Below are 16978 nucleotides of genomic sequence, written 5' to 3' on the forward strand. Positions count from 1 at the left end.
CACGGCCGCAGTCAACTGCCGTAAGATTTATTCTCGCGCGTTTCTTCTTCGGAGTAACGAAACCTGATTTCGAGAACGTTTCGGCCGTCTGAGCCTGTGTTTTACCCAGGATGTTCCGCTAGGATTAACTCGCTCTCGACGTTGCTATTTCTATCCTGGAATTCCGCATCAAGTATTTTGTGCTCATCTCGTTAATATTTTATTTATAATAAAATTAAAGAGTTACAAATACAGGCTCCCTTTTGTAAAGAAGTTATTCTGTTTCTTCAATATTGAGTTGAATTCAAATTCTTAATGAGGGAAACAAGATGGAATCAAAGTTTGCAGTGAAACTTCAGATTTCAGTACAACTTTGATGCATTCGTTAATGCTTATTAAAAATAATAACAATCAAATGAGCATTTATGCGATTTGAAGTTGTGTATTTGTTGGTGAAAGTTTGTAAACCTCTGCTTTGGAAATGAATTCTCGTTTAAGTATAAGATAAAATCTTTGCAAATAGCGATGCTATTTTAATTAAATCGCCGATGATTGAAGTTTCCACCTAGTATGCCATTTAATACAAGTCCGATAGCGTCGAGTGTCGATTTATATGCATAGAGAATTGATGCCATCAAACGGGATGTTTGCAGACGATAAGCATTAAAAGACTTTCATCGTTGCCTCAGAGATAGCGATTTTAATAAACTTTGTTACGCTCGGGAACGTGAGGTCGTTGCTTTCAAACTGCGCTTCCAAAGAGCTGGCGTAAAGTTTGTAGTCAAAGCATCGCTTTTCGTTATCATGAATCTGTCCAAATGAAACAATATGCATATGAAACAGCAATAAACATTTGAATATTTGCCATAAAAAAAGCGCAATATTACGTAACTTTCTGTGAAAATAAAATTAAATAAAATTTTTATATTAAAGTTGCTGGTATATTTATTCTTTTATTATTTCTAATTCAGATACATATCAGATTCATACATATATCCACAAGCGATGTTAATATTTTTAAAATTATTCCTCAAGGTTACTTTCATGAATTCTTAATTTTATTTAAATGTAAAATATATACGATCATTTTATGATGAATTATTTAAAAGACAGCGAATTTTCCTTAGATATTACAAAGTTCGAAAATATTTTCTATTAGTCGATAGCGTTCTGTTAACGATAATATGAAATGAAACCTTTGAACTAAATTATTTTCAGAATTAATTTTGTATAATGGAAGTTAAATTCTAAGCTTTATGTGCTTATCTTTGCTGTGGAATAAATTTCACTCCGTTAACGATGAAAATTTTGCTTACAGCACCAGGAAAGCATAACACTTGAAAGATTGAGTTTTTTTTTTTAAATGGAGCTTTCTCCTGTATACGATCGCGGCTGCTTGTTCAACGGCGTCTCTCAGATACAGCCATTAATTTATTGGATGAAAAACTCGCGTGTTATTAAGCTGCGTCGGTTAATTGGGTTAATGAGGCGATGGACTTGCCGCAATGAAATGACAGCCCGCGTTGTTCCAAGAGTTGGCGCGTCAGGAAATTCATTAGGAAAATCCTTGGATTTTCTGTACGTTATAAAAGTTCAGCCACTTGGATAACTTGTATAAACGGTTGACAAGAAACAACATATATAAATAAATGAATTAATTAATAATACAAGGTATTAAATATGATGTTTCAATGTTTTTTGAACATCCCTTTTTATTGTTTCTTATTAGAAAGTCTTCTCTACTATTTTGAGTTTCTTAATTTAGATAATTCTTTTAATTTACACGAAATAATTACTTGTTAAATAATCTATATTTGCAAATGCATAAAAATAATATCTTTTTTATTGAAGCAATTTTCTTTTATTATTAGTGATGATTCAATTACAAATTTTGCAATTTATTCACTTGACGTATAATTTTTTTGTAATGTCGCCGCAACAAATTATTGACAAAAGGATAAATAATATAAAATACAAACAATAATAAAAAAATAAATAGTTTTTTTCGAAAATAATTTTTATTATCATATTTTTTAAAAATTCATTATTCTTTGTTTGTATTGTCGTTTACAATAAATGACTGATGCGACGAAAGTTAAAATGTACATGTTCGTTTTCACACGTATGGTTACACATACGCGTTGGCGAAATACCTTTCAGATATTTTGTGCGGCAACACACAGTTACAAAGTCGATATTTTAGAATTGAAACCTAAACATGGTTAAAGGACGGTTTGCCACTTCACGGCGCTTTACCGCAGGAGCAGTTCGAAATGCTCCAAATTTACGATTTCCGTTGTCTGAAATCGCTCGGTTCGAAGTTCGAGCTGCGGCGACAATAAATCAGCATCGTATTGTATATGGCACTTTGAATATGCGATGTCAATGTGCTTTGGGTGAAAGCAGATTGATTTTCGTCGTAAAGAGCACTGTTCTTATATTAGCAAAGATACGGAAGAACGTATTTTTTTCTAATTATTTTAATTATATTTTATTTTTCCTCAAGAGTAGTAGATAAAATACGTAAAACTGATATTTCATACTTTATCGCACGATTAAATATGAAATAGTATCTTTATATACATTACAAACACATATTTTATCTGAACTTTTACTTTCGATAATCAAAGAAAAATATACTTGACATTCTTATTATATGTTTTAACGACTTATTCCGCGATCCGCAGTTGAATTTGGCGAGCTGTCGAGTCATTTTTCATTCATCCGCATAATGCAATACCTTAAGCAATCAAACATATTCATTTCTGACGATGACGGCATCGAAAATGGAAACGGTGGATTTGCGTGACATATGCAATGTGGATACACGAGGGTCGATCGATACGGGGCGGAGCAGATAGATCGTTGTATTCTTTAGACAAGACACTGCGACAGTTCACGGCAATTCATATTCGGATTCTTGAAACGCAGCGTTTCATTTCTTATTGTAGTGCCATCGTCTATATACGAGACGCCGTCTTAAATTAGCTTATCCATATGGATCGCGATTGTCGGTTCGTATCGGGGCACATCTCATAGATCACCCGGATTGCTTTCCCATTGTGTTCTTCGTACGGACCGTGTGATTCCCCTCCCATTTTGCATCTCAATGCTTCACCCTTTCCATTTTCAGTCATTCTATCAGCCACCGACACACCCATCCCTTATCGAATTACCCTGCAACCGTCGAGCGGACATCCCCCTTTCGCGATATCTGCGTCTAACAATAAGTGCTCTTGTCTTGAATTTTAATAACTTGTGGCGCCAGGATTTTTAGACTACTGTAAAGTGACTGTATCGTATTACATCATTAGATTCTATAAGTTGCAAAGAGATAGTTCTTTTTAGCTGCAAGAGTCCTGCTTAGGAAAAATTACATTTGCATTAATGTTACCTGCTCGAAATCTTAATAGACTCTGAAACGTTTATAATTCAGTGCCGTACAACGAATAACGGTACAGTTTGAAATCTCAACTGGAAGGAAATTTGATTAAATTTGCAATCAGTTATCTTAGTTCTTAGAGGATTACGAAATTCTAATGTAATAGGCTTAAAAACTGGGTGTTTCCGGGGTTTTCAGCACTCTCCTTTTAAAATTTAATTTGAGTTCGAGCATACTTCGAAAGAATTTTAATTCGAGAACTAGTTGTAAAGATATTCGACATCGAGTGTTAAAATGTTGTAAAAAAGAAGATGACTAAATTTTTGTCCAACAGAAGTTGTCGCCAAATTTATAAAGCAACTTATAGCGTAAAGAAATCATGCAACAGCGAGTGGCAACAATATCAAATTAATACGAAGGATCCAATGAAATATTATGTGTCCAACATTAATAGGTATGTGTATACGTGAATTTTCAGCTCGGGAAATATTAGCAATGGCGAAGATGGTGTGGAAAAATTGTTTCCTTTTTCCCCGCTGTTCTAGACGTGAGACGAGCTATTCCCGCGTCGTTATTCGCGCGAAACCGTCCGCGTTCAGTAACAGCCGCGCCATTTGAATAATTACGAGCCATAAAGCGCAGTATTTGTCACTTCGTACGCTAAATTGCAACGGCAATCGTTGTCGTGCAGATGAGAGAGCCGAATTTCGCAGCGAGCGGGGAAAAATCACGGACGACATATAACACAGCGGTCTTCTCTGTCCTGTGCTCTCTCTTTCTCTCTCTCTCTCTCTCTCTCTCTCTCTCTCTCTCTCTCTCGCTCTCTCGCTCTCTCGCTCTCTCGTATTCTCTTTTAACTTTGATTAACGGTGCGCGAGTATGATCGCGGGCGCGTTGTTTCCAAATGGGAAGAAACGAATTTACATGGCGCGGCAATCCATTTTCGACAGCTCGCCCGAAAACGTATGGCCGTGAGTATTTGCAATGTACGACGTAATATCGAAGCAGTGACCGATTGATTTTTCGATAACCGAGCACATAAATGCAAGATATGGACACAGACGTGCTCGTGTACGAGTCTTTTTGGGCGAGTCAGCACTCTACGCGCCAACAGAGATGTTTTAATCGAAAATTTATCGCCTATAGGAATCTGGTAATAATTCATAATCTTCTCTCGTATATATATATATATATATATATATCTTCTGTTATATATCTTCGTAATTGAATACATTACACTCTGTTAAATTTAATCCCATTTCTGTCGCCGGTGGTTTTATCGATATATCACGCGCAATTTTTATTAAAACTAACAACTGGACCTTCGAAAAGATGTGCGATGGCTTCTCGACATCATAATGTATATGTGATCATATTTTCTTAGAGAAAATAAAGGACAAACCTGACAATTTTAGAATTTTATTTCTAAATATTTCCAAATTAGTTTGTGACATTTGTGTATCAGAAGTCTGTGTATTAATTTTTGAAATTTTCTTGCGCAGTATATCTGAAATACAACTCTCAAATAAAGCACAAGTCATTATAACATCAAAATGATGTCAAAATAGCTGCAAATTTGACTACTAAGGTGATTTATCCAAATATGATGGAAAAGCAAAATATCTTTAAAATTTATATAAAATTAATTTAAGTATAAATGTCTGTATGAAATTTGGGATCGATTCATCGTGTAATTATTCAATATAATTGAATTAGAAAATTATCTTTTCACTCAATGTTTAACATTGCGCTTATGGCAACCGAGATGCGTTTATACATCTATACACTGAAAGCTAATAATGTTCAAGACAGATCGATAAAATTTGAAAAAAATTAATTTAAAAATAGTTTACTACTGGATTTTATAACAAATATTTACCTCTTAACCTAGCAAGATCACGGATCGAGATTAAACATGGAACGTTGCTACGTCTAAAACTCGGCTTCTCTACACTGATGAAACTAGTGTTTCTGTATTTATTATTATTTTAATTTTATTGAATTCAATTATCAAAAAGAGTTTAAAAAATCAAGTTTTAAATTTTGTGTAACACTATTTTTGATATAATCAATCTTTTTATTAAATATGTCAGTTTGACTAATATAGTCGGGTTAGAACCACCTTAAAAGTCACTTTTTAATCAATCACGACTCATTTTGACATCAATTTGATGTTATTGTGACTTTGTTTGGCCATTTGGGCTAATGTTGTCCTTGCATAAAATTAAATTTGTCGTTATTCCATATAGGATTTTACAATCTGAGTACTGACTGTCATAGTTTAGGAACTGGCGCAGTACTGGCTAAGTACTGGATGATAACTTGGGCCCAATACGATGATACTAGCCCAGTAATTTTAGGTTTAGCCAGTCATTTAAATTCAAATTTTAGCTCAACTGGCTGATGGAACTTTTGCCATTTAACAGTCGTAGCGTTGGCTAAGTGTTGGTTTCGTTATAACTGCTGATGACTTACATAAGTAGTTTTCATAAAAATTCGCTTATTAGTACATTAGTCAATGGAATACTAATTAAAAAGGGGGAAATTTCCCGTTATACTATTAATTAAAATAAAGGGCAAAATTGAATCTGGAACAAATAAATAAATCTAATAAAGCACAGCCGTCTGAAATAAAGGACTGTTCTTTGCAATAAAAGACGTATGGTCACTGCTATGTACACGTCGTCTGAAGATTTTTCTCGGCCCTACGCATTAGCGGTTATAGCTTCATAGATAGTTAACTATCGTTATAACTTCGCTTAGACTGGCGCGCGGATATTCGCTGGCTGCGATTTACGAGTGACGAGCACATCATCGATCTCTCGCAACGCGTCGAGCGGCTGAAGTGTTTAGAGTGTATGTGCAGCCCGCCGCCGGCGTCGCGGTGCAATTCATTTTACGGCGATTTATCCGGAAAGCCGTTGAAGACTCGCGAGGTTGAGGCGCGAGGGGTGCACGGGACAATTGATTTCTTTCCTATCGCCAGCGTCAAGCTCCGCGTTGCCGTGCGCGTCAAGAGTTACACGATCCATAACCCGTACAGCACGGTCCGAAACGAGCTGGAGGTGGAGCATCGTAAATTCCGAAAGAGCGCTTTAAATTAAGCCACGTCTCATCGGCTAAAGAGAGGTATACGATGTTATAAAACGGCGAAAAACCGACAGTACCGGACGCTGATTTTATTGTCAACACAGCCGTCCCATCCATCATGGCTTTTACGTCGCTCTTCTTTCTACAAATATATCCGTGTTTTCCTCGTGATAATAAGTTTATTACAATTATAAGATGTTATTTTGTGTAATGTCAAAACTTCCATCATGTTTTTCATGTCTGAAAGTAGAGAATTAAATTGTATCGTCGATCTGAAAATATCCTGTTTTTTTTTAAACAGGTGGCATGTTTTTAAATAGAGAGAGAGAGAGAGAGAGAGAGAGAGAGAGAGAGAGAGAGAGAGAGAGAGATACATCATTATTTTTTAGCTTATATTATTTCTACATGATGAAAAAGTTTGCTGTTATATTTCATGTCAATATTCAGTAAATATTCAAAATATAAAGTGGCAGATGTTCGATTTATCTGGCTTTAGGTATCAAGCAGTTTATACACATATGTTCTGAAATTCTGTAATATTTCTGAATATTGAAACTCTATGAATTTCTTTCTTGATCTGTATAAAACACTGTAATTCTATGGTATACCAAAAATCTATATTATGTTTTACGTACATAAAAAAGAACATGATAATAAATCATATAACGATTTGAAAATTCCGTTTTTAAAAAGAAAAATATTTGATAACAATATACTGAATTGTTATTGTTTAGATCTTTATTTAAGATATAATTTTAACAGTTTTTTTTTCCTTTTTTCTTCATGTATGTAAGACACACACACACACACACACACACACACACATAAAATATTAAAAATATTAATGTTAAGTTCCCAGAGTTTAAATAAATGTATCATTTTGGAATCTGTCTCGATGCATTTGATGATAAATATTAACGACAAATATTATCGATTCCATATGCGTGTTTAATATATATTCGGAGATTTAATGTTATCTCTAGATACAGAAACTCCATGATGTTCTTAACACGATCAAGTGCTCTCTTCATATTGCGTGGGCTTCTATCCAATAGTTTGTCTCTCGTTCTCGTTGATTCTCCCAATAGGAGAGGAAATAGACAACCGGTCCAGCTGATACTGTTCCGCTCCGGGTGCATAATAGTCTAGTTAGTAGGTGCAGTCGGTACCAGATTCGATTAGCCTCGTTACAGTTGCTCGAGCTACATGGCAGCTTTAAACGACAAAGCGATACGTTTGAGCTGCGCTACATTACGTTTTTTCCCGTTTACATGGTGAATGTGCAACGTGAAAAATAATAAACACATTTACAAAATAATCTTCGTGTTACACAATTTTCTTTAAATTGAAAAAAGTATTTTTATTGTTGCATTACGCTTTTTTCTGCCATAGGTCTTGATTGCAGCTGCTTTAAACGAATCTTGTTAACAATAACAAATGGTACGTTCCGTAGAAACGTATTGTTTGAATTTTAATATTGTTGATTTATAGCGCAGGAGTGTTGGAAATATACTTTTTACTTTTATTTCTCGTCACTTTTGAACTACTTCTTAAAAAATTAAAATAATTCGAACGGTATTGATTATAGATAATAAAATTAATTTTGCTAAAAAAAAAAATCCTCGACTGAATTTCTAAACACATAATTTTCAAATGTCAATAAATACATAGTTATTTCGTGAAATGCGATAAATTATTACGCCACATACGTGGCTAGTAATATGTCACGTTGCCAGGTAGTTTAACTTCTCGTGGTGGACGGTAATATATTTTTCTCTACATCGATGAGCTTCGCCCGTTTATATCTCCTGTCGTTAACTGCTATGCAGACATCGTTTTCCATTCGGCAAACTTTTATGAATCGCTCACAGTTCGTTGATGGTTACAACTCGCGTGCATGTAAAAGTCGGAGTAACAGGCTGACGCGAACGCTGGGAAAAACGACGCCTCCGAACGAGAAAGACGTTCATGGATGGCACAAAAACTTTCGACGCGTTTGCTTGGCCTTCTTCTCCCACGCGTCAATTTGTATCCTTCGAATGGATAATGGTTCGCCATTTGTTTTTGATTGTACTTAAACTGGTGCACTTAGCGCTATCACTTGTAGCAACCAAATTTTATTTCCTATTTTAGAATAAGTTTGTTTTGCTTGTAGCTTACAGTCGCTCTCATCGTATGGAATTTTCGTTGTATTGACAGCTAGATGATGTGCGAACGATATTTTTTAAGTCCGAACTTGATGTAAATGCATTTGACACAAATATGATAATCCGACAATTAAGAGTCATGTTTTTCCCTTATTTTTAGACTATTTATTTGCTATTTTTTATATATTTATATAATTTTGCATATCAATTTCTACACAGGATAACTCATACGTTTACATGATACATATATAATATTACAGTACAATTAACTTTTTTGAAAAAAAATCTTTTTGATGTTTGAAGACTTGAAAAATTCTCTTTAATTATTGTTTTCACATTCACATTCAGTTTTGCTGCGAATAATTTTTTGAATAATTTCTGAAAAAACAATGCTTTGCATGAATTATTTTATATATGTAACTTAATTATAGAAACGTAATACAGGATGCTTTACAGAATTTAGAATGTCATCTGTACTTATTTCTTAGGATATGCTTTATTATATTTTATATTTAGTAACATATGTACGAAAATTTATGTCTATGTAAATTTGCTAAAATAGAAATATTTTATCAATGCTTTAATTACGTTACGCAATGCTTACAATGCTTAAATACGTAGGTTTTTACCTAGCAAGAAACGTCTCAATCATCTTAACGTCGGCTATACATTGATCCAAGATCATGATAATTGTTTTTCGACATTGCACCGAACGTGCGAGAGAAAGCTGCTTGATCCGGATTGATGGATGCGACGGCCACGGTTCATTATTGGTTCCATTATATCGGCTTCTTCAAGCTGAATCCGATCACTGTCGGACAAGCTGTTCGATCGACCTATCCTTTTATTGTGTAACGAAACTGTCCATCAGTTAGGGTATACCACTATCGGCGATCAGAGTCGCATACATACATGCTGTACGTATAGTATCAAAGCAGTATCATGGGGCCTACGGTCAAATGTTAATGAAGACAGACCCCCAGTGATATCAAGTGACATGTAAGTAGCCACTTGAGAATAAGCCCTGAATGATTAAAATTATGCTTCTTGATACACGAATATATTGGCGATATATATTGGCTTTATATATGAAAAAATATCAAGAAAGATGGTTTTTTTTTGCAAAGAAATGAAATTAGAGGCTACATACTTCTTAAAAAAGAATTGAATAATGATCAGTCATATTTAATTTCCATTCACATTTTAGTTGGTCTTGTTTATAATAATCTTATAAATAATATAATATCTTAACAGTTTTAAAAAGTTATAATTTTTTTTCTCAATTTTGTATTTTTAGACGTGTGCATATACAATACATATATATGTATATATACATATATGTACAGGATAAGGCATAAATATATTTTAAAATTTGTGAATACATATTTTTGGATAAAAAAGAAAAATAAATGTTTTTATAAACATTCTCAAACAGAACGTAATTCATCATAACATCAAAATAATGTCAAATGATTATTAAAAGTCACTTTTCAGTAACGATTTATTTTAACGTCATTTTGACGTTATCATAACTTATTGTTCTACTTAGGTTACAGGTCATAAATGCTTCATCATTAAAATAATGAATACAAATACAGTAACAATGAATTTATTTAAAAGTTTCAGATGGATACTTTTTTGTTTACAAGAGATGCTTAAACTTCTCCATCATTTTTCACACGTGTCTGTGCATGACATATACATGACATTGACGCATTATTTCAAATTTATTTACGTCCATTATTTTGATAACAAAGCATTTACAACCTAATGTTTATGGGAACATTTGTTTATAGAAACATGTTTGTTTTTCTTTTTTATGCAAAAACACGTTTACGAAATTTTAAAACATATTTATAGATTTGATCAAAAATATTAGGCACCTTATTAACCATTATTTAAAATTTTAGACAAGAATATTTTAAACCGTAAATGTGGGAAACACAATTGATAAACTAGAAGCTTATACCGATCGAAACTAGATCTTTAATGCTTTAAATAATTTAATGTAAATTATATATATATATATATATATATATATATGTATATTATATATATATATATATACTACATATATGTACATGTATATAGATCATATTTGTAGTCATTCAAACTGCGCGCCGAATTGATTTTCCGAGAACTTATAAACGCAATTAAACCATTGTAATAATGCCATAAACTAAATTAAATTGATAAACAATTTTTTTAATAATTCGATGCTCAATCAAGCAATCATATTAGAAAGATGTTAATTTGCTGAAAAACTGTAAATAAAGTAAATAAATTAAAGTTTTAATTCAAAAATTGATTTATGGTCTTTGCTGTAAATTATCTTTTGTTTCAAAAATCCTTTAAACTTATGTACATATAATGCCAATAAAGAATAGGTAATAATAACAATGCAAGTAAAAAAATTCCAGATGAATGAATAAAATATAAGTGCCTAATATTTTTGTTCAAGGCTGTATAATTCACCTGGTACATAACATAACAAACAGAACAATTTAAAATATACATATTAAGGGGAAAAAGGAAATAAAATTGGTTTATTCGCACAATCGCCTATTTCGAAAATTTCGATAAAATACAGTTTAGAACGTGTTTGAGAATTCTCTTTGTCGCCTTTCTTTAAGAAGAGGAGCATCAGAGCGCGAGAAGTTGCCCTAATACGATGAAGTAGTTCTTCGAGGCATACGATTATGCTGATAATAGAGAGGTAGGCGAGGTCAGCAAAGAAGCGATAAAACTTCCTCGAGAGGTTCTCCTTCTCTGTTTTCCTGTGACACAACAATACCGTTCAAGCCTTCTTTTATGGGCGGTTACGCTCCTCACCACGAGTAGTAAATGACTTGGTCTGACAGCCGTGTTACGTCTTACGATGGACGGTGACTCGCTCGGAAAAGTTTGATGTCGTTGGTATTAAAAAGAATCGACAGAAGACGCACTTAAATACCGTAACCTGAACAGAGATATGGCTTCCGGTCGCGCGATTACCTGCTTCCGTTTAAATACTTTAAGTATGGTACATGAAATATGTCGAATCATTGCCAGGCCGCAAATTTTTCTTTTCGCGCTATGCGAGTTCAAGCGAGCAGCATGTATTGGTCTTTCCACTGCGGAACAATCGCATGCGGTTTATCGCGTGTTCTCGCAATTAACTAGAGACCCGGATTTAATGCGTTCGACAGCCAAGTGACTAATTGGCTTGTTCCGCCATGACGTTTGTATCGATAAAATGTGAATTCATACTAGCGTATAATATTAATTTGAATCGCATTTAGAAATTTTCTTAAAATACTTGACATTTATATTATAACGATTCAATAAAATATAATCGCTTATTTGCTACAATAACGACATAACTAAAACAAATTATCATTTTTTAGTTGCTTGCAAAGAAAAAGTAGAAATATAAAGAAAAGTGAAAGAACATACTTTAACATACTTTTATTTTTCTATAATCAGTACATTCTATAATTATTATGTACATTCTATAATTATATATAAAATTGCGTTTTAAAATTAATATTATAAACATTTTTAACGATTCAAAATATTCAAACTTATTTTCTAAATTCTAAATAAATTAAAAAATTTTGTTTTTTGAATGGTATCATTGTAACAAATGTAGAGACGTTTTCAGAATTTTTTAAAAGTATATCCATATTGATTTTGCGATAAAATTATTATGCTTTATGATTAATTATGTTATTTCAAATATAATCCCTTATTCAAGAACACAACTTATAATTACTTTTAATATTAAATATACATAGCTGATATCTGATGAATACAAGGATTGTTCATTAAATGTTTATTTAGATAATCCATTATCTGGTTCGCATTCCTCAACATGACATTAACTTTAAGCTATAACATGCAGTTGTGCATTATACGAGGATATCTAAAATCAATTGTAAGTTAAAAATAGCACACTCAAGAATAGAAATGGACAACTAAATAAGTTTAGCGCAGAGGCTAATAGTCGATAACCGCCATACGTCAGATCTATAAACATAAAAGAAAATGCTGGCTGCAAATACACAGCAGGAATGTCAATGAAAAATAACCCAAAGGCGGATATATACATTACGATTTTATTTTATGGCACAGTATTTCATCTTCACTCTGTTAACAGCTTGTCATTTCCCTGGGATAACCCAGTTTACGATCAAACCTGCATTATGACGATCAATCAGAATTTGCAGGTACAATATCGCGAATTATCCGTATAATTTCATAACGCCACGATGTCGGACGTGCATAGCGATGTCTAAAGCGGACTAATTGCGAAATCGTTTCGGTTCCTGTTCCAAGTAAGATTTATACGTGCTCGTAAAAGAGCTTTTCTCAAAACTTGTTTCATTTCTTTCTGTCAATACGATCTTCTTTATCTTAGAAGTGTGTCGTAAAACTCATTACGTACAATCATGTATCATTGCCAGTGATTGCTTGCCAACTAATCATAATTTACTGTATGTGTATGATTTTTCTTTTAGACGATTTGTATTCGTTTACCAAACTTCATTATTTTAAGAAAGTTGTAAGAGCATAAAACACATATATTTACGCTTTGAACAAACTACATGCATATAAAAGTTGTGTTCATAACATTCTGTTTTTATTGAGCAACACATTTTTATAGACCATTATTTTTACATTATTATTACATTTATTGTTATAAACAAAAATTTTTTAAATAATAATAAAAATCTAAATTTTTTTTGTATAAGTACTTTAAGTATTAAAAATGATTTATGCATAGTTTCATTGAGATTTACTAATTAGTAAAAAATAAATATTTTGTTTTTTTATTTTTTGAACAACTGTTTAAATCTCAATGTAGCTTTACATAAATATTTGTGAATTCATAAAGTACTTATATAAAAAAAATTGAGATTTTGATCATTATTTTATAACACATTTTCATATATTACTATTAGAGTACAAATTTAAAAAATATTAGGAAACATCCGACTGAGTACAACATAAATATGATAGAGAGCGCCAAAGATCGGTTAAAGTTAAATGTTTCGAATAATATAATATTCTTGGTTAATGAATTTAATTTATCTTAGATGTGATCGTGTGTGCCGAAACTTCAGACTTTTAAACACAATCAATTTGAGACGCTAATAATAGCGAGCCAAAACGTTCGGTTATTCGCGCACATATATAATCCCCTCTCCCCTTAATTTAAATAAAGAACTTTTATTGTGAAAAATAATACCTCAGAAGAATTTGAACCTGGGATCTCTCGACTTTCTGGGACGAGTGTCTAAAAAATATTGTTTTTTATTGAAATAACTTTTGATCCAGATGGTAAATTGTCTCTGATTTTTTAAATGCAATTTAAACTAATCTGTAATTTTTTCAAGTAATTTTTAACATATTGCACTTGCCTTACAATCTGCTTAAGTGACGACTTATAAGTTTCATGATACGACCGTCAAACTGTGAAATTCACAATTTTAAGCGAAAATGTCTTTCCATGAATTTGTCGTCGTTTGAGACTTTTTTACGGTATCTCATCCTTCAAATTATCGGTGAAAGTTTTTGTTGAAGAAATTTTTCATTATAAATCATTTTTGTAAATATTTTTGTTCTCTTTTGGCTCTAAAATAAAACAAGTTTCGTTTTAAACGAAAAACTCTAAATTATCGTTTGATATTCTCTTATCTATATGTAGTGTTTAATCTAGTAGCATAACATATTTATCGTTCGCTTTGCATTTAAAACGAAGCTTGTTTTGTAGCCGACACTAGAGCTTTGCTACAATAAAAAATCTTTTATAATAATGAATACATGGTTCGAAATAATAAGTCCGTGTTTCACCAATATTTATACGAATTTTAATTAAATGTTTAAATAGCATTTGACCGCGCGAAGCGTTATTTCTGTCTCGCTCCGCACGAAACGTTTCATTAGCAGTGTATTTCCTAATTACTGTTGACTTTATTTCTACTCCGTGCGCGAAACGAGCTGCCGCAAAGTCATTGCATTTTATCACGGTTAAAATGTCCTTTAATGTCGCAACGTAAAACAGCCGCAGGATAATTGATGCATGCGAGATGGATTCTGGCGTGTACATCAGAGAGATAGAGATAGAGAGAGAGAGAGGGGGGGGGGAAGGAAGGGGGAGAGAGATATGAACGAACCCTGTACCGAGGCATGCATTACAAAGGACGTGTAATTTATTGTTAAAGGGGTGGACAAGGCGTACGATGCTTAGGGATGCTTGGACGAACGACGGTGGGAAAGGCTGGTGGAGATGGTGGTCCAGGTTGGGCGGATTGCTGGCGATGGCGGCAGCCATATCCTGTCTCGTTGCCCCGTTTCCGGGCGCCTCGGCCAATCCGGAAGCGAAGCGTCTCTACGATGACCTGCTGTCGAACTACAACCGCCTCATCCGCCCTGTTGGCAACAACAGCGATCGCCTCACTGTCAAAATGGGACTACGCCTCTCCCAGCTCATCGACGTCGTGAGTAGACCCCACTTAACCCATTATCCTATCGCATGTGTATGTGTGTGAATAGCGTTTATACTCAATATAGAGGGCTTGCGTCCCCGGGACGCACGCCAGATATGTAGAGCAAGAGTACTTGGTTGTGAAATAGTCCAACGTGTTTCATCGATTGGGTCGAGCCAGAGGGAAACGATATCGGGCTGTATTGTTTCGTTAACGAAGTCGGTAAAGCATCAGGTATTACCAGTAGTGATGGGTTTTAAGTATGAATAAAAGCCGCATTTCATTCTCTTTCTTTCTCTTCGTTTCTTTTTTGCGATTTTCGTGTCATTTGAAATTATAAAAATATCGGATTATATTTTAAGTCGTTACATACACACGTGTGTTATCATGAAAAATATTTCCTCGATTCCAATACTGTGCTTTCGAGAGATATAACAATTTAGAACAAACCTCTTAACTTATAATGTCTAAAATTTAATAGCGTACAATTTTCGTATGAGGTTTTAGTAAAGTATGCTTATATCAATTTCCTAACCGCTCAATTTGTATGATTTGCATCGTACTACGCCACTATTTTCGCAATATTGACGTGTGGATGCTGCAGATGCGAAACAATGTAATGCTCGAGGCTCACTTTCAATTACTATTTGGAACATTCCATTTGCGTAAATCAAATTAGAAGTTCCAGTTATCATTGTGCATTGTTAATTAAATTGATCAAACTGTTTACCTCATCTTAATGAGATTTATAAATAGAAAAAATAAAATATTTTATAATTATTTACTCTTTTTTAATATCTACAGTTTTCTTTTTTTGTATCTGTACATTTTAATTATTGCGAAAGATAATTTATTATGATACAAAACAAAATACATTCCGTTAATATTAGGTGTTGGAATTAATTCGTAGCGTTTTACAAGTGATGGGAAGTACTTTCATTAATGTATTTTTTAATGCTCATGTGAAATAAATAACATTCTTTCATTAAAAAACGCTACGAATTAATTCCAACACCTAATAATATTATTAAAGCTTAATTTATACGATCAAACAGTTAATAATAAGCTTAAACAATAAAATAAGCTTAAAATCAATTTATTAAAATTGTTACGTGATTACATACTTTACGAAATACTAAAACACTATAGAAATCAACTCATGTCGCATAAATATGAAAATTATGATTTGTGATATTCTAACAGGAGAGTAATTAAGTTAATTCGAATATACTATAACGATCTTACTGAGTAATTTGCTTGGAAAATCATCACTCTTTTATTACAGACAATAATCAGAACTCGACTTTGATTCTATTTCAATCCGCTCGCATTTAATATATTATACAAAGTTCAAAATACGTCGCGACCAATTTGTTCGTGTCGGAAATAAATATAAACTTTCGTATACGTAAACGATCGCAATGATGATTCGCAAGTCGGTAACGGAATACAATGATTATTTCGTTCTACGTATCTGTTCTGCGTTTCCGAACGTACGTAAAGAACAGAGTCGATCCAGGAGGAAACCGCTTCCGCCAGTCGCTCCAAGACACAAAGCCACGTCCTCGCCTTCTTGATAGCAATAAACAGCATCCCCCTAGGGTAGTTGAGTACATCTTGCTCGTGTGGAGTCATCTATTCGGTTCTTCTGTCAATGTAAAAGATCGTCTTAGGCCACAACCAGTTCGTTTGCTTCAAGTCTTCAAGTCTTCGATATACTCTCTTTTGGACTCTTTTTCTTACTTGAGTTCGGCTCTTCTAATTTCTCAATATCCGCTGATCCCGTCTGTTTTTGATATTCCCTCTTCACACAATGTTCTCTCTCTCTCTCTTTCTATTCGCATATATCGCTAACTCTACAAAATGTAGGATATATAAATAAGTATGTATTAATGAGACATACTGAAGAT

At 33.3% G+C, this 16978-nt stretch overlaps 1 protein-coding gene across 2 annotated transcripts in view; it reads left to right on the top strand.

Moving 5' to 3' along the window:
• Window positions 1-16978, top strand: part of nAChRalpha1 (nicotinic acetylcholine receptor alpha1) — a 189825-nt gene that overhangs the window by 57582 nt on the left and 115265 nt on the right. For both annotated transcript variants that reach the window (XM_087412067.1, XM_011052165.2), the window contains one exon: window positions 14805-15080. In XM_087412067.1, the coding sequence (XP_087268193.1) occupies window positions 14805-15080 (276 nt within the window). The remainder of the gene's footprint in view (window positions 1-14804; window positions 15081-16978) is intronic.

Source organism: Acromyrmex echinatior, chromosome 12 (genome assembly GCF_024713525.1).
Source record: "Acromyrmex echinatior isolate Ae372 chromosome 12, ASM2471352v2, whole genome shotgun sequence".
Lineage (NCBI taxonomy): Eukaryota > Metazoa > Arthropoda > Insecta > Hymenoptera > Formicidae > Acromyrmex > Acromyrmex echinatior.